This window comes from Cnephaeus nilssonii (assembly GCF_951640355.1).
Source record: "Cnephaeus nilssonii genome assembly, chromosome: X".
Classification (NCBI taxonomy): Eukaryota; Metazoa; Chordata; class Mammalia; order Chiroptera; family Vespertilionidae; genus Cnephaeus; species Cnephaeus nilssonii.
This window is the reverse complement of record NC_137071.1, coordinates 40893905-40912704: the sequence shown is the minus strand read 5'-3', so window position 1 is coordinate 40912704 and position 18800 is coordinate 40893905. Positions and strand designations below refer to the sequence as shown.

Here is an 18800-nt window from a genome sequence, read left to right as displayed (position 1 = left end):
CTCTTTTTCTAGCTCTTTGAGTTGTAGGGTTAAGTAATTTATTACCATTGTTTCTTGTTTTTTGCAATAGGCCTGTAGAGCTATGAACTTCCCTCTCAAGACTGCTTTCGCTGTGTCCCATAGATTTTGGATTGTTGTGTTTTCATTGTCATTTGTTGCCATGATGTTTTTTATTTCTTCCTTGATCTCTCTGGTGACCCAGTCCTTGTTTAATAGCATGCTGTTTAGTCTCCATGTGTTTGATTTCTTTGGATTGTATTTATTGTAGTTGATTTCCAGTTTTATGCCACTGTGATCTGAGAAGATGCTTGATATAATTTCTATCTTCTTGAATTTGAAGAGACTTTGCCTGTGACCCAGCATATGGTCTATCTTTGAAAATGACCCATGTGCACTTGAGAAGAATGTATATTCTGTGGCTTTGGGGTGAAATGTTCTGAAGATGTCAATTAATTCCATCTGGTCTAGTGAGTCATTTAGGATTGCTGTTTCTTTGCTGATTTTTTGTTTAGAGGATTTGTCCAGTGGTGATAGTGGGGTATTAAAGTCTCCTACTATGATTGTGTTGCTATTAATCTCTCCCTTGATATCCTCCAGGAGTTTTTTTATGTATTTGGGTGCTCCTATATTGGGAGCGTATATGTTTACCAGAATTATTTCTTCTTGTTGGATTTCTCCCTTTAGTATTATGAAGTGGCCTTCCTTATCTCTTGTTATGGCATTTACTTTGAGGTCTATTTTGTCAGATATAAGTATTGCTACCCCAGCTTTTTTTTCATTTCCATTTGCCTGAAAGATATTTTTCCATCCCTTCACTTTAAATCTGTGTGAGTCTCTTGTTCTGAGGTGGGTCTCTTGTAGACAGCATATATATGGGTCGTGTTTTTTTATCCATTCAGCTACTCGATGTCTTTTGATTGGAGCATTTAGTCCGTTTACATTTAAAGTTATTACTGAAAGGTATTTGTTTGCAGTCATATCTATTTTTGTGTCTGTATTCCTTCTTACCTGTTTATTTCTACTTTTTACAGTATTCCCTTTAGCAATTCTTGCATTGCTGGTTTGGTGGTGATAAACTCCCTGAGGCTTTTTTTGTCTGCAAAGCTCCTGATTTCCCCTTCAATTTTGATTGATAGTCTTGCTGGATATAGTATTCTTGGATTCAGTCCTTTGCTTTGCAACACTTTGTATACCTCCTTCCATTCACTTCTAGCTTGTTGTGTTTCTGATGAGTAATCATTTGACAATCTGATGGGTGTTCCTTTGTAGGTAACTCTCTGTCTCTCTCTTGCCGCCTTTAGGATTCTCTTTATCATTTATATTTGCCATTGAAATTATGACATGTCTTGGTGTGGGTCTTTTGGGGTTGATCCTGCTTGGGACTCTCTTTACTTGCGTAACTTTTATCTTTCCCATATCCGGGAAGTTTTCTGTCATTATTTCTTCAAATAGATTTTCTAATCCCTGCTGCTCTTCTTGTCCTTCTGGCAGCCCTATTATACGCATGTTACTTCGTTTCATGTTGTCCCAAAGCTCCCTTAGGCTTTCCTCCTGCTTTTTAATTTTTTTCTCCAATTGCTGTTCAGCTTGAGCTTGTTTCTGTACCTGATCTTCTAACTCACTAATTCGGTCCTCTGCTTCTTGTAGTCTACTGTTGAAACTTTCCATGGTGTTTTTGATTGTAGCTATATCACTTTTCATTTCTTCCTGATTCTTGCATAAGTTGTTGATTTTCTCATCCATCCGATGTATAAATTCCATGACCATTACTCTGAACTCCTTTTCGGTCATGTTGCAAGCTTCATTTTCACTAATTTACTTTATTGGCGACTCCACATTTTCTTTCCTCTGTGAGTTATTTCGTTTCCCCATTCTGGCTATTACCAGAAAGCTCAAGCTTCTGTTTGCGTGGACCTGGGCCGTGTGCTGTGGGGACTTCGCTCCACCCTAGTTTCACTGAAGTGCTCTGACACTAGGACGTGTGGCTGTCTTTGGTTGGTGGGAACCAGACTTGCCCAGGATCAGTGTCCCCAGTGTTCTGTGTGGTCTCGTGTGCACATTTAGAATCAGGGGCCCTGTCTGCACCACACTGTTGGTGTGTGCCGAGAATGAGATCCTTAGCATGTGCCAGGAGTCAGAGTTTCCCTGTGTCTGCACCAAGACTCGAGTGTCAAAGTCTCTGTTGCCTTGTGCGGTTTCTCGTTGAGAATCAGGGTCCCTGTGTGTGCACGCACCAACAATTGGGGTCGCTGGCTCTTAGTGTGAATGCGCTGTGAGTCAGGGATCCCAGGCAGCTGTGTCTGGCGTGCCAAATTCCCTGAAGTGGAGCTGCGTCCTGTGTGTGCTCTCTCTACTGAGCCAAACCGGCTAGAGCGCACATTCTTAAAAACCTGAAGGTGAGCCGGCTCAGTGCACTCTCCCAAAGTCCCAGAAGGGGGGCGGAGTCCGTCCTGCGCGCCAAATTCCCCAAAGGGAAGCCCCTCTGTGGATGCTCTTAAGAATCTCCGAAGGGGAGCTGTGACCCGCGAGCCAAATTCCCCCAAATTCTCCGAAGGGGAGCCCTCTGTGCGCACTGACAAATTTCCCCAACGGGGAGCTGCTTCTGTCCCGTGCGCGAGCGCGCGCCAAGTTCCCTAAGAGGGAGCGCGTCCCTGTGCAAAGCTCGGCAGCTTGGGCCAGGGGCGGGTCTATCAGTTACTATGGCGCTGTCTGTGCGCGCCTGTGAGCAGCTTGGGCAAAGGGCGCGTCTATCAGTTACTATGGCGCTTTCCGCGCGCCTGTGGGCGCTCAGCAGCTTGGGGGAGGGGCAGCTCTATCAGTTACTATGCCTGCGAGGAGGGGGATAGGCTCTTTGACTCACGGAAATCTGCCGGGAAATCTGGATTCTTGTTTGTTTGTCTGAAGCTGTGATAGCAGTTCTCTGTCCCCGGTGGCTGCAGGGTCCTGGTTTGTGTCAGAAGCCAGGATCCGAGTCTCAGGCAGCTCTGTTTCTCAAGATGGCATGGTCTCTGTGTCCACACCAGCCGCCGAGAAGTCTCCGCTTTGTGCGCGGGGCTGCGCCGTCTAGGACTGCCCAGTTAGGGAGCCCCTTGGAAGACCTGCAGAATCTAACTGACCCTATCTCATACACACACACACACACACCACACACATCTACACTCTCCTCTATGGGTTCCTCACTCACACTCTCTCTCTCCCTACCTTCCTGCCGGTCGCCATCTTTTTTCCGTGCCTCCATTTCTCTCCAAGCCTCCACCGCGGTTGCTGATCAGCCCCACCTTTCTGATCAGGCCCCGTGGATAGACCCAGAGACACTGAGTGGCATAGGAACCGACCAATCAGAACCAAATGTGGGTGCTGTGATGAACCAATGGCTGCCTAGGATGTGGAGCTTTTGACGCTGACTGTCATAGAAACCAACCAATCAGAACCGAATCTGGGTGCTGTGGGGAGCCAATGGCTGCCTAGGAGGCAGAGCTTTTAATGCTGACTGGCTTAGAAACCAACCAATCAGAACCAAATTGGCCAGCAGTGGAGGGCAGTTGGGGGTGAGATCAGGCCTGCAGGGGAGGGCAGTTGAGGGCAACCAGGCTGGGAGGGGAGGGGAGTTGGTGGTGAGATCAGGCTGGCAGGGGAGGAACATTGGGGTGAGATCATGCCAGCAGGGGAGGGCAGTTGGCGGCGAGATCAGGCCCATAGGGGAGGGCTCTTGGAGGCGAGATCAGGCCAGAAGGCGAGGGCAGTTGGGGGCAACCAGGCCGGGACGGGAGGGCAGTTGGGGGTGATCAGGCTGGCTGGCAGGTGAGCAGTTAGGAGCCAGCAGTCCCAGATTGCCTAAACTGGCATTCGGACATCCCCCAAGGGGTCCCCAATTGGAGATGGTGCAGGCTGGGCCTCTAGTCCTATGTAGTAAAAGCCCAGTGATTGAACTGCAGAATGCCCAGCCGGCCCCACCCCTGAGTGGGCCCCCCCACCCTGATCGGGGGTAAGGCTGGCTGGCAAGCCAACCACAGCGCCTCGCCCCACCTGGTCCTGCCCCTGAGTGACCAAAACACCCCTAAATGACTGTCTGGCTCCCTGGTGCATGTACATTTAGGGAAAGTACAAGGAAATAATTATCAGTCCCTTCTGTCCCCAACCAGAGTCTCTAGAGGGCTCTTCTAATACTGCAGCCAAGGCATGGAATTCTCCCTCTACAGCCTGCTTCCCCAGAAGATCTTCCAAGTTATCAAAAAATGCGACCGAAGCATTAACGGGACGGCTGCTCTTTGCTGAGGAATATAGAGAGGCTGGGTGGGGATTTTGTGAAATTGCGGTGCCTTGCAGATTAGGTGAGCTTTCAATCTCTCTTTAAAATGGGCGACAAAGAGGACCCGCAGGCTGCCAGAAACAATAGCAAAGGGTAGGCACATTTAAAAACAGGAAAACTTTTAAACAAACAGACATTAAGATCATATTGGGAAACTGAGGGCAGAGCCCCGAGAAGAATGTAAAAATCATTCAAGGGCCATCATCCATCTTGATATATGTTTGCAAATAACACATATACAACTTCATCTCATGGCATGTGAAATGCAAAACAGTTTTGTTATGGGTTTTCTTTTGGCCATCCTTAAAGTATAATTAGATCCAGCTGGGGGGAAGCTATAGCTTCCAGCATTAGACCCCATGGCCGGCCTCTCCCGATGGGTCCCCATTGGGGTGGGCCCACCGGACCCCACCTGTGCATAATTTCATGCACTGGGCCTCTAGTCTATACTAATTAAAGTGTACTATGCAAATTTGTCGAGATGCCCTCACGCAACTGAACAGCAGGCTACGTGGGGCGACCAGGCCGGCAGGGGGTTTAGTGAGGGGTTACTAAACGACCGAGCAGCAGGCTGCGTGGGGCAACCAGGCAAACAGCGGTTAGTGAGATGTGACCAAATGACCAAATAGCAGGCTGTGTAGGGTGACCAGGCCTGCAGGGGGGGCAGTTGGGGGCGACCAGTCTGGAAGGAGGGCAGTGAGGGGGCGAACAGGATGGCAGAGGGGCCAGTTAGGGGCAACCAGGCCGGCCAGGGGCCAGTTGGGGGCAACCAGGCTGGTGCGGGGGGCAGTAAGGGGCGACCAGGCCGGCAGGGGAGGCAGTTGGGGGTGACCAGGACGACCGGGGGGGGCAGTAAAGGGCAACCAGGCCAGTGTGGGGGGCAGTTTGGGGTGACTAGGCCGGCTGTGGGTGCAGTAGGGGGTCACCAGGCCAGCAGGGGGTGAAGTTAGGGGCGATCATGCAGGCAGGCAGGTGAGCAGTTAGGAGCCAGTGGTCCTGGATTGTGAGAGGGATGTCAGACTGCCGGTTTATGCCCAATCCCCAGGACATCCCCCGAGGCATCTTGCATTGGAGAGGGTGCAGGCTAGGCTGAGGGAACCCCCCACCCAGTTCATGAATTTCATGCAGTGAGCCTCTAATCCTATCTAACAAAAGAATAATATGCAAATTGATTGTCACTCTAACACACAAGATGGCTGCCCCCATGTGGTCAAAGATGGCTGCCCCCATGTGGACACAGATGGCCGCTAGAAGATGGCCAGCAGGGTAGGGCAATTGGGAGGAACCAGGCTTGAAAGGGAGGGCAGTTGGGGGCGATCAAGCCTGCAGGGGAGGGCAGTTAGGGGTGACCAGGTCAGCAGAGGAGGGAAGTTGGGGGTGACCGGGCCTGCAGGGAAGGGCAGTTGGGGGGGACCCAGGCCTGCAGGGGAGGGCAGTTAGGGGCAAACAGGCTTGCAGGGGAGCAGTTAGGCATCAATCAGGCTGGCAGGGGAGTGGTTAGGGGGTGATCAGGCTGGCAGACAGGCGAGCAGTTGGGAGCCAGAAGTCCTGGATTGTGAGAGGGATGTCCGACTGCCCGTTTAGGCCCAATCCTACCTGGATCAGGCCTAAATAGGCAGTTGGACATCCCTCGAGAGGTCCCATATTGGAGAGGGTGCAGGCTGGGCTGAGAGACACACTCCCCCTGTGCACGAATTTCGTGCACCGGGCCTCTAGTATATATATATATATATATATTTTTTTTTTTTTTAAAAAAAGGCTAAGTTGACTCATGCATTCGAGATACATATAAAGCTCTCACTGGCGCCTATCGCACACGTGTGTTTCCATCTGTCATTGATCCTGAATTTGGTTTACACTTCTATTATAAAGGGCGAATAGCAGTATTAACATATTTCCTGTAATTAATTTTCTTTCAAAGTGCACGAATTTGTGTGCTGGGCCACTAGTTTGCGCATAAGAAACATTAACCTCCACAGAAGTTGGTGGTTAGAAGTGAGTTAGCACACACACAGTATTTATGAGGTTCCTGGACACTCTGTGTGGTGCTGCAGACTGAAAAAGTGCTGGCCCATTTAGCATTGATAATTTTATTGGCAACAACAGGGTGTTGTGTTGTGACAGCACAGCATGGGCCTGCATTTCTACTAGCTGTTCCTGATTCTCAACCAATAGTGTAATATTGATTGTAGAAAATGTGGTAGCAGACTCCAGGTGCTTGCTTATAGAAAGGAATATCATATCTGGTTTTTGGAGGCTGTTTCTTATAGTTCTGATGGATTCTTTCCTCTATTCCACACATTAAGATCACTAGGAACCTTTATTGTTTAGCTGGCAAGCCCCAATGCATCCAACCACTTTCTATCACTCATTGGCTTAATGTAGGGAGTGGCTATAGGGTTAAGCCTTGGACTGACCTGTTGGCAAAGCCACAAACAAGTCCCAGCTTAGAGGGCACAGCCCTCTTAGCATAATTAAGTTTGACCTTATGACATTCCCTAGATCCTTCCTGGGTAGCTAATGGGCTGTGGGAGGTGCAGCAAGTGCTGCCAAAACAAGTGAAACTCACAAGAACATTGTAACTTATGTTGGCCACTACCTTGTTTGTTTCCAACGATAAAATAAAGCCTCAGCTTGCTGGCTGGATCTTTCTCTGTGGCCTCAGCCAGGCACAGGAGATCCCCCCCGCAGCTATTCTCTTTGTCTTTTCTTTAATCCTTCACGCCCCGCCCCCCCCCCCCCCCCCCCCCCCCCCCCGTCCCAGGCTCACCAAACCCTTGGCTGTGCTGGCCTGGCACAGCTTAACCCTATCCACTCATTTATTTCTTATTAAGAAGTTTCAGGATTTCTTTGGATTATGGTGGGCCTAGTTAAAATACAATCTAATTGAACAATTTCAAAGTACTGAACAAGGCAAAGACGTTCTCTCTTGGCACTATTTCCAGAATAACAAAAAGTTTATTACTTCCAAGACTGTCTGCCATGACTGTCTGCCATGACTCTTCTCACTTTTTGTAATTTTGCATCTCTTTTAAAATAGCCTGAACTGACTGAATGAGAATCATAAGGCATACTTGAGCCTTTTTATTTTTGGACAATCAGGTGCCTAACCAGGGTTGAATACCTACTAACAAGCAGCCTGGCATTTGGATCTATCTCTCTATCAGACACAATGGGGGTCCCCTTTCTTCCTCCATAAGCTAAATCCTTGCCTAGTGTGTTACTGAATTTTGCCTAGTGTTCAGCTCCGGATGCTAACAGGTAATGGGAAATTCTTAGCAGATATTCAACTTATTCTTTCTTTTACTTTCTAGATCAGACTTGTTGTGGAAGAGGGATTGAATCAGCTGCCTTATAAAGAATGCATGGTGACCACTCCAACGGGTAATCACAGCTGTTACTGTAATATTTTTCTCATAAAAATTCTGAGTTAGAAGTGGGGGAAATGGAAAGAAAACAGCCTGCATAAATTAGTATGCAGAATGTGGAGTCCAAGTGGAGCTGTTCTTTTAAACAACTTAATAAACCTAGAGACATTTATTAAAGAAATTTATGTGGCTGACTTTTTGTTACTGGCTTGCTTGTCAATTCAAGTTAAAGGTTAATGAATATTCTTCAGCATGCAGGTGATGCCTTTGGTGACAGCCCATTGGGACCAGAATTAAGAATTGCTGGCAGTTTATCTTCATCTCTTTGGGGAAGCAAATGGATGTACTGGTTTGGCATTGAAACTCCAAATAAAAGGATGAGAAGTAAAAAAGAAAAAGAAAACAAAAAATGATGAGAATTAGAGAAGGTGCTTTGTGCTACTAAAATAGAAAGCAGCCAAAGATTCTTGTTTCAGGGATTTAAAATACTGATTTGTTTTTTTAGTAAGTAATGGAAGCTGTTCTATTCAAAGTTTGACACTAAATTGGGAGATGAGCTTGCTGCATAATTGAAACAGATTCAGGATGAGACCAAGAGTTGAACATGTCTTGGTAATGATTTCAGTCTCTTTCTTTTGCTTTTAAAGGCAGAATGGAGGCTCATAAAAGGGACAGAATGAGGAGGCTCTCTGCTGTGGCTCACAGTGGGTGCTGGTTGAATTGATGGTGCTTATAGCATTCTTGGAGTGCAGTGATTCTCTGAATTCAATTTGAGGAATATGTTTGTGAATATCATGCTATCATATGTCCTATTCCCACTTGGTGAAGTCCACCTCCCCCAATTATCCACACAGGTTTCTTATGAAGAATTAAGAAATAACTATGAAAAGTTTTGACTCTTCTCATTACTTTCACAGGGAACCTAAGACATTTTATAGTGTGTCTGGAAAAGGGTTGCTCAGTACCCATCTGTTTTACACCATAGGGACTTTATAAAATAAGTAGGTTTTTCCAATGATGAAAGATACATTCTTTGAATTTATTTTCAACAGGGTACAAGTATGAAGGAGTGAAATTTGAGAAGGGAAATTGTGGCGTCAGCATAATGAGAAGCGGTAGGTTCACATATGTGTGATATTGTCCATTTGCATGCATATAAACACTTGCAGTTTCCCAGGAGAGAAGTGAGATTTTCTGTCATAATTGAAGCATGCTTTAGCTTAAATCGCACTGTCTGTGTTGTTTATCCTCATGGTGCATTGGAATCATGGCCTGTGTGTTGCTTAGTTTGGCTAATTTTAACTGCAGAGCATCTTTCCTAGTGGCCTGCCCCATAGGCAAGCCAGCTGGTAGGAATTCAGACTGGTGCAGCCACTATAGAAAATAATATGGAGTTTCCTCCAAAAATTAAAAATTGAACTGCTATTTGACCCAGTGATCTCACTTCTAGGAATATATCCTAAGAGTTCCAAAACACCAATCAGAAATTATATATGTACCCCTATGTTCAGAGCAGCACTATTTATAATAGCTAAGATCTGGAAACAGCCCAAGTGCCCCTCAGTAGATGAGTGGATAAAAAACTGTGGTGCATTTACACCATGGAATACAATGGTGTAAATGTACCACAGCAGTAAAAAAAAAAAAAAAAAAAAAAAAAAAAAAAAAAAAAAAAAAAAGGATCTCTTACCCTTTGAGACAGCATGGAAGGACCTGGAGAGTATTATGCTAAGCAAAATAAGCCAGTCAAAGAAAGACAAGTATCACATGATCTTACTCATATATGGAATCTAATGAATACAATAAAGTGATGAATAAAATAGAGCCAGAGGCATGGATACATGGAACAGACTGTGATGAATCTCAGAGGGAAGGGGGAAGTCAGGGTGGGAAGAGATTAACCAAAGAATTTACATGTATATATGCATAGCCCATGTACACAGACAATAGATAGGTGAAGGCCTGGAATGGGATGGGAGATGGGTGAAAGGGGACACAGGGGGGAAATGAGGGATATCTGTAATACTCTCAAGAATAAAATAAATTTAAAAAAACACCTGTAGTACAAATATACAATGGAATACTATATAGCTGTAAAAAGGAAGGATCTCTTACCCTTTGAGATAGCATGGAGTGACCCAGAGATGATTAGGCTAAGCAAAATAAGCCTGTCAGAAAAAGACAAATATCACATGATCTCACTTATATGTGGAATCCAATGAGCACATTAAACTGATGAATAAAATAGAACCAGAGGCATGGATACATGACACAAGAGTGACAAATCTCAGAGGGAAGGGGAAAGAGGGAAGAGAAGAAATTAGCCTAAGAACTTACATGCATACTAGTGGCCCAGTGCACAGATTCATGCACATTGAAAGGAAATTAATTAGAAGACATATTTTAATATCACTATTCACCCTTTCTGAATAATAGAAGTATTAGAGATGAAAGAAAATTAGTAAAATGTATCCTATATAATAAAAGGCTAATATGCAAATCGACTGAATGGCGGAATGACTGGACACTATGATGCACACTAACCACCCGGGGGCAGATGCTCAATGCAGGAGCTGTCCCCTGGTTGTCAGCATACTCCCACAGGGGGAGCGCTGCTAAGCCAGAAGCCAGGCTCATGGCTGGTGAGTGCAGCAGCAGTGGTGGGAGCCTCTCCTACATCTGCTGTAGGTGGGTGGTAAGGAGCAAGGGGTCCCAGACTGAGAGAGGGCACAGGCCAGGCTGAGGGACCCCCCCCCCTTCCAGTGCATGAATCTTGTGTACTGGGCCTCTAGTATGAAAATAATATATAAATTGATTAATAAATAAACAATAAGAACATGATATAACAACAACAAAGATGATATAAAAACAACATTGATAAAAACAATGATAAATTGATTAAACCTATTCTAATATCTCCCTGTATGCCACATTAAGAGTAAAAACACTTTCAGAGTGCTTGACTAATTTCCCTTGTGATGAAGTATTTACAACTTTAACTTTAACATCACATGTTCTTCGAACTTGAGAGAAAGCAACATATAACTGACCATGTCCGAAAACAGGTTCAGGTAGAAATATTCCTACTCTGTCTAGAGTTTGTCCTTGTGAGTTACTAATCGTCATCGCAAATGCTGGCATCACGGGAAACTGTCTGAATTAATTTAAATGGGAAGCTAGTGTTAGACCAGGACAAATCAATTCTTGGAATCAGAACAACCTCTCCTTCTGCAGATCCTGTTAATACTTCAGCTTCGATTATGTTAGGTTGCAATCTTGATAATAAATCTAGTACCATTACAAAGATCCCATTTACTCTTAAGAGTATTCAGCAGCATGATGATTGAACCTACTTTCAATTTTAATTTATGACACAGCATTCCTGAAAGGAGTAATGCTATTAAGAAATTCGATGGAAGTTTAATTTGGGGACTGAAAAAATGGCGGCTGGCAAGACAGAGGTGAGGGAGAGGAAGTGAGTGAGTGAGGGTATGAAAGGACAGTGTGTGGATGTGTGTGGTGTGTGTGTGAGTGAGTAAGGGACAGTTAAATCTCGCAGGACCAGCAGGGGCTGGCAGACCAGGCTCTCTTGAACAAGGAGAGACTCCCACCACTGTGGGCATCCCCTGGACTGCAGGACTCAGGCACAGAACCCATGCCATCTTGCAGGGGACAGCGGCCATTTCTAGGAACTCATCAGAACCATCACCCAGTCAGGACTTTCACACTGCCTGCAACCCAGCAGCCACTACAGCCAAAATCTTGCTACCCCAGCCGTAGACCTGTAAATCCTGGGACCTACACCTCCAATGGTGCACCATTCCCACAGCAGTAAGTGCACCTTCTCCATCCCCAGCGGCAGAACTCCGGACCCCACATTCTCACGTCTCCAGCAGCACAGACATCCAGGGCACATCACTCTGTAGGCAGTGCTTGGGAGACACTGGAAGCCCCTGCTGGTGTGATTCTGGACAGACAAGGGCATGCTGCACCGCAGTAGGAATTCTGAATTTCCTCTGCCTGAATAACTGCCTGCAGATACCCCAGCTGCATAACTTTGGCGCCAGGGCCCCTCAAAGTGCGTCAGAGCTCTGTGCTGGCTAACACACTGGCAAACGCACTGCCAGCCACAGACCGCGTGCGCATTTCCAATGGGCAGGCACCTTGAGCCCATCTATTCACAGGGCACTTGTGGGAGCTGCTGTGAGTCCTTGCTGGGTGTTATCTTGGACAAATGGGGATGCACTCCCCCTGGCAGTAGAAATTCTGAATTCACTCATCCTGGATACCTGCCCACACACTCATCAATTATGCAGTTTCAGTGCCAGGGCCCTTCAGAGAGCTTCAGCGCCCCTCACTGGCAAATGCACCACAGGTACCCATGTGAGCCTCTACTGGGAGTGTGCACATATCCACCACAGGTGCAGCAGCAAAAGCTGAGTCTGCCCACCCCACAACTACAGAACTCTGGACACCACAGTCACGCCTTTCCAGAGCGCAGGCCTCTAGAGCCCCGTCACCCCAACAGATAGTTCTTGGGTGCCACTATGAGTCCCCACAGGGCATGCGCAACTCCAATCAAGGGCGCAAGAAAGCAAAAAATTGGGACACCTCCCCCCCGACGGCTGCTTACTTCTAGGCACCGCAGTTGTACATTTCCAGCTCACAGGCCTACATCAACAAACCCAAATAGCTCAAGTAGGGAGCTACACTAGATTACCAAGCCCAGGAGACCTGAGATATCACACCAGTAGCACCATCCCCAAAAGAACCTGAGTATCAAACCAATCGGACCTACAATTAAAACGTTACAGCAAAACATGAGAAGACAAAATAGCAATTCCCAAAGGAAAGAAAAAGAGGAATCACCAGAAATGGAGTTAAATGAAATTGTGGCTAGCAGCTTATGAGAGAAAGAATTCAGAGTGATGGTTATAAGGATGTTTAAATGGCTGGATGACAAATACACATAACTCAATGACAAATACACACAACTCAATGAGAACTATAAGGAGCTGAATGAGAATGTCACCAACATGAAAAGGAACCAAGAGGAGATGAAGAATGACATAGCTACACTAAAGAACATAATGGAAGGCTTCAACAGTAGGCAAGAAGAGGCTGAGGACTGCATCAGCAAATTAGAAGACAAGGTAGGAAAAGACACACAAACACAGCAGCAACTGGAAAGAAGACTTAAAAAGCAAGAGGAGAGCCTAAGGGAGCTTTGGGACAACACAAAATGAAACAATATTTGCTTAATTGGAATACCAGAAGGAGAGGAAGAGAAGCAAGGAATAGAAAACCTGTTTGAAGAAATAATGACAGAAAACTTCCCTGATATTGGCAAGAAAAAAACTATGCAAGTCGAAGAAGTACATAGAGTCCCAAAGAAGTTGACCCCAAAAGACCGACACTAAGACACATCATAAGTAAATTGGCAAACACCACCGACAAAGTAAGAATCTTAAAGGCTGCCAGAGAGAGACAGAGAGTTACCTACAAGGGATCTTCTATTAGAATATCAACTGATTTCTCAACAGAAACACACCAGGCCAGAAGGAAATCAGGAGCTTTGCAGACAAAAAAAGAACTAAGGGAGTATATTACCACCAAAACAGCAATGCAAGAAATGCTGAAGGGTCTGCTGTAAAAAAAAGAAATAGGAAGTGAAGAAGGAACACAGGGGTAAAGAATAAAAGTGGAGACAAACAAGTACCTATCAATAACAACTTTAAATGTAAATGGATTAAATGCCCCCAATCAAAAGACATAGGGTAACTGAGTGGATAAGAAAACATGACCCATACATCTGCTGTATACATGAAATCCACCTCAGAAAAAAAGACTCACACAGACTGATCATGAAGGGATGGAAATAGGTTTTTCAGCTGAATGGAAATGAAAAAAAAGCTAGGGTAGCAATACTTATATCTGACATATTAGATGTCACAGTGAAGGACATAACAAGAGATAAGGAAGTCCACTTCATAATACTAAAGGGAACAATCCAACAAGAAGAAATAACTCTGGTAAACATATACGCACCCAATACAGGAGCACCCAAATACATAAAAAAAAAAAAACCTCCTGGAGGATATCAAGGGAGAGATTGACAGCCATAAGCCATACAGTCAGGTAGGGGACTTTAATACCCCACTATCACCTTTGGACAAATCCTCTAAACAAAAAATCAGAAAAGAAACATCAATCCTAAATGACTCACTAGATCAGATGGAATTAATTGACATCTTCAGAACATTTCACCCCAAAGCCACAGAATATACATTCTTCTCAAGTGCACATGCAGGGGCCTGATGCGGCGGGGGCCAAACATGCCCAGGTGCCTCCCAGGCGGCCCTCTACACCTCACCCTTTCTTTTGTTTTTAAGCTACTATAATAAAATTAAAATTTAAACATTAAGAATAAAGCTCTAATATCAACACAATTGCAAAAAATGCCAATGCAAAACTAAACTACATACATGTTATCACTTTCAAAACTTGAATGTCAAGAGCAAATCTCTGGCTATTAATAACAAAACAATGCCAATGCAAAACAACAATAAGAGAAATCAGAACTATGTACATGTTAACATTTTTAGCTAATAAATGAAAGAAAGTCTCTCTTGCTGCTGGTGTATATTTACTCAAGAGTCCTTGGACTTGGCTGCTCAAGACTTTGCAGAAGACTGGCAGCTAACAGATGCTAGCATGAGCAGGAACATGGTTGAAGAAGTAGCCTCAACTTCTTGCTTTTCCACAATCTGCTGTGCTTCAGTTGTTTTCTTCAGATGACTCCATGTTGGCACCTCAGTCCTTTGTGTAGCTTTCAGTTTTCTTCTTCCTCCGCTTTGCTGTCATCAGGGCAGCTCTCAGTCCTTTTGAGTGAATGGACACAGGAGCTTCTCTGGGTCCATTGTGGTGACGGATGTAACGCTCTGGCACCCGAATTGGCTGCATTGCTCCTTCTGGAAAAATATAAAATATAACCTATTCCCCACATTATTACTGAATCTGATAAAACCCTTGTCTTGTTTTGTGCTTCCTTCCACCTAGCTGACTTGGTGAAGGCTATTATATAGGAGGCCTGATGCCTTTCACCTGCTGTATGATCCTCTGCTCACAATTCAAAATTTTTAAAGTATAAAAAGCATGACTGAGCCTCTTTTGAGGTGACACATAACACCTGTCTCCCCCTTTTTGTTTTAATAAATGATTTTAAGAGTACGATGGGCTCTTTCCACTATTGAGTGACATCTATTTTGTCAATTTGATTAGGTTTAAGTCCTCGGGGATTTACCCCTAAGCACAGAGAGGTGGATAACAGACTGAGAACACTGTTTCCAATAAAACATGGAAATTGTCCTTCTCTAATAACATTTTAAAGGCTGAAAATTAAATGAAAAGTTTCCTCTGAATTAGTGTGCCCTATAGTAGCGGTTACAATAATTTTGGCCATACTTACCACATATGCACTATTACTATAGGTTGATGGACTCTGTAGCAAAATCTGTTAAGGCACAAGTAAGAGCTTGTATTTCTACTGAAATATAAAAAGTTTGAAGGATCTTTGTTCTCCTGCTGCAGTAGATCCAGCCTTTCCAGAACTGGATCCATCTGTAAAAATGGTTAATGCCTGAGGTATAACATTTCTTTTAATGTGTCAGTTAATACCATTCCGTGAGTTAGAAATAAGGCAAGACCCCAAGTCAGGGGTCCTGGTAAAAACACAAAACATCAAACATTTTGACTTCTATGCAGAAGGTGTGCACACATGGCCTGGAAGTGCGTGCACACCGACCTTCCTTGCCCTTGGTCATGGGCAACCTGCAGCAATGCACAGGTGCTGACTGCTAGCATGGCAAGGCATCTTCACTATCTTTATTTCTGGACTATTTCTCCTCTGTTCTTGGGGGCCACTTCTTCTTCTGTGGCTGCAGTAGTCCTATCAGGTCCTCTCTGAGATCTGTTGTTGCAGGAATCCATATGGGGTTTGGAGTTTTCTGGAAATATAAACACATTCTTGACCAAAGGTTAATAAAGAACTCTTTTCTATAAATTAGACTTGGGATCCTTTTAATTTTTGCCCAAACAATTTTCCTTTGGTTTATTTTGACACCATGTGAGTTTTTCATGGGTGTCTTGCTGTTTGCATTACAAATAAAAATTAATTTTCAAAGTAAAAAATTTCTAGATGTAATTTACTTTCAGGATATTTTTCCTTACAGAATATTACTCCACTATCCCCCCTTATTTTTATTTAATTATTAGGAGGCTTTTGGAAAATTTTCATAATGCAGTCTTGATAACTTTAAATTTTAAGTTTTTGCACAAAAATATGACTGCTTTAGGTTCATTGAATGTTAAGTAATTTTACCATGAAATGAACTATCAATAGAAATTTTGGTTAATACTTTAGGAACAGCTTTTGTACAATTAAATTTTCTTGAATATTCACTTATTTCATTTAGGTAATTAAATTAATTTGAAAACTTGACTATTTTACTGTCAAATTTAATACTCTAACAACAATCTTAGTTTACTCTGTAAATATTAATGAAAAGGATTATTTTGCATCCTTGAGAAAGCCCTGAGCATTCCTGGATTTAGATATAGGGCAGCTGCCATCAGCCAACTCTCTGTTGCCTGGGTCCCAATCCAAGCTGGGCCAAGTCTCTGTTATCTGGGTCTCTTCCCGATCTGAGCTGGGCCAAGTCTCTGTATGTTGCCTGGGTCCCGATCTGAGCTGGGCATGGGAAGCGCAAAGCAGCCATGGGGCAGGAGACCTCCCTCAGAAGGGGCGAGTGTTCAAGCCCCTGTAATGTTGGGGGGGGGTGAGGATCTGTGCCCCACCTCTGTTGACCCCCAAGTTCTCTCCTGATGGCCCCTCTGCAACTGTGCCTGTCTTAGGTTGTTCCTGCCCTGAGGAATCTTACCCGTCTTTGACTAACCAGCCATCCTCCGGGGCCAAGCAGGGTGATGTGAGGTTCAGTTTTGTCTCCTTGGTAGCTTATGCCCCTATGGCCTCCATGCCCAGCACCTGCCTTGGGATCCCCTCGCCTGCTGGTGGGGCCCCGGCATTGATCACATATCTTGGGGAACCCAGGTTTCTTTTCTATGGAGGGCCCAGCTCACGCCATTGTGTGCGAGACAGATTTATGGTACCAGCTACCACGAGGTTTCAACCTCAGCATTAACTGAAAACCTAGGCAACAGCTGTGGGCAATTGGATTGTGAGAAGATGGTCCCTCTTGGCAGAAAGGGCAAGAGAGGCCAATATAGAATGCTCAAGTGCCTTCTCAAGGGGCCCTCCACACCGTGGAAGGGATTAAATCCTTTCATGTCCTTTTAAATTGCTGCCAAACATTCAAAGAATTAGTTTGTAAGTTTGGGATAATTGTACAATATGCTGTTGTAAAATATCAAAAATTATAATGAAATTGTAGAATATCATGTAAGAATATTCTTTGTTCTAGGCCATGGCAATTCAATCTCAAACTGGCTATCAATTTCTTTTTATATAGAAAAGGTTTTAACCAGTTAAAGTCTCCTAATAATTTCTAAAAGTCATTTAATCTTTTAAGACAACCTTTTCTTATCTCCACCTTCTGAGGCCTAATGTATTGATTATCAATTACAATCCCTATGATATTTGAAAGAAACCTCTTCTTATTTCTTTCCAAAATAATTTTCAGACTACAGAGACTTTCATTTAAGAATCTTTGTCTTTCTTTTACAACAAGTAATCTGTGTGGTTACAGCTTGAAAGGCAAGCCTCAGGTGACTAGCTAGCTATATTACAAGTACTCTTACAGTAAGGCTGACTACTAATTTACTTTCAGATTTATCATTTTAACAATAATCTTCAGTTTATACTGTAAATGTTAGTGAAAGAGAATTTAAAATTTTAAAATTTCTCCTTATAATAAATTTATAATTATATTTTTAAAGTATCCTCTTTGCTTATTTGCATATACAGAGGGATCATGGGAAGCCTTCAGTAACTTTCTTAGAAGACTTATTTAAATTGCTTTCAAAGACATTGGCTTATTTAAAGGAAAGGGGTTGGCCTTTGTTATTTCAAGATGGCGGGCAGTAACCACTTGGCCAGAGGGGCAGGCAAGATGGCGGCTGCCTCACAAGCTGCAAATGTTGCTCCTCCTCTAGCTTAATTAAGAATGCAGGCTACTACGAGTCAGGATTCAACTACTTATAAAAACATTGGCTTCTCATGTAACTTAATTTATATGAGACATTGATTATATTTTAAAAATCCAATTTATAAGGTAACTTAAATAGGTATCTTTAATTTAAAAAGCAAAGAAACTTATTCAGTAAAACTTATACGTTTGATACTTTATTGTTCTGATCCAAAAGCATAAACAGTGTCCCACCTCCAGCCGATTCAAAAATGCAGGCTGCTTGAGGCTTTTGTCTTTCTTGAAATTCTACTGCTGTTGAAAATTTTGGCTATATATAAGAAATATATTGTTTTTGTCTTTCTTACAGGTGAAACCTTTCATAACATTTAATATATATGTATATAAGTAAAATACATTAATTAATTTTTATTTGATAAAGCTTTCCATGCAATTTCAAGTATCAATCGGTTTAATTAAAAAATATTTCTTTTAAGAGAGAATAGACTTTTGAAATACATTTCAAGGGCCCAATGAAATGTCCAAAAGCCACTCTCAAAACCTTGAAATACACCTGGAAAGATCAAATATATAATATATATTTATATATATGATTTAAAGATTATATACTTAAAAATTATCTTAAAGAATATCAATTAAATTTAAACTGTATCACAGAATTAATTCTCTTTTTTAAATCAGACCAAGAAGTAACATATTTTGAATTTCTAATTATTCAAGAGAAAACATTTTATTTTCTCAAAAACACGTTTTTATATTTTAGGTATTATACCACATTTATATAATTTCTCTCAATTCAATTTGCACTTTAAACTTTCAGAGCTTGCAAGTCAAATATTAGCAGTTCTTTGATTAACAACTCTTTTATATTCTTAATAATAATAAATTTCTAAAACACAAGACATAATCAAAGAGATTCAATTCTGTCCTCTAAATCTTTCATGAGGCAAATTTAGATTA

The 18800-nt window shown here is 43.2% G+C and overlaps 1 protein-coding gene across 2 annotated transcripts in view; it reads left to right on the top strand.

Annotated features, from left to right (window-relative positions):
• Positions 1–18800, top strand: part of UPRT (uracil phosphoribosyltransferase homolog) — an 83755-nt gene that overhangs the window by 53386 nt on the left and 11569 nt on the right. For both annotated transcript variants that reach the window (XR_013813199.1, XM_079764775.1), the window contains exons 3-4: positions 7624–7693; positions 8730–8792. Coding sequence is in view for 1 of the 2 variants with exons in the window: in XM_079764775.1 (XP_079620901.1) it covers positions 7624–7693; positions 8730–8792 (133 nt within the window). In the remaining variant the exon portion in view is untranslated. The remainder of the gene's footprint in view (positions 1–7623; positions 7694–8729; positions 8793–18800) is intronic.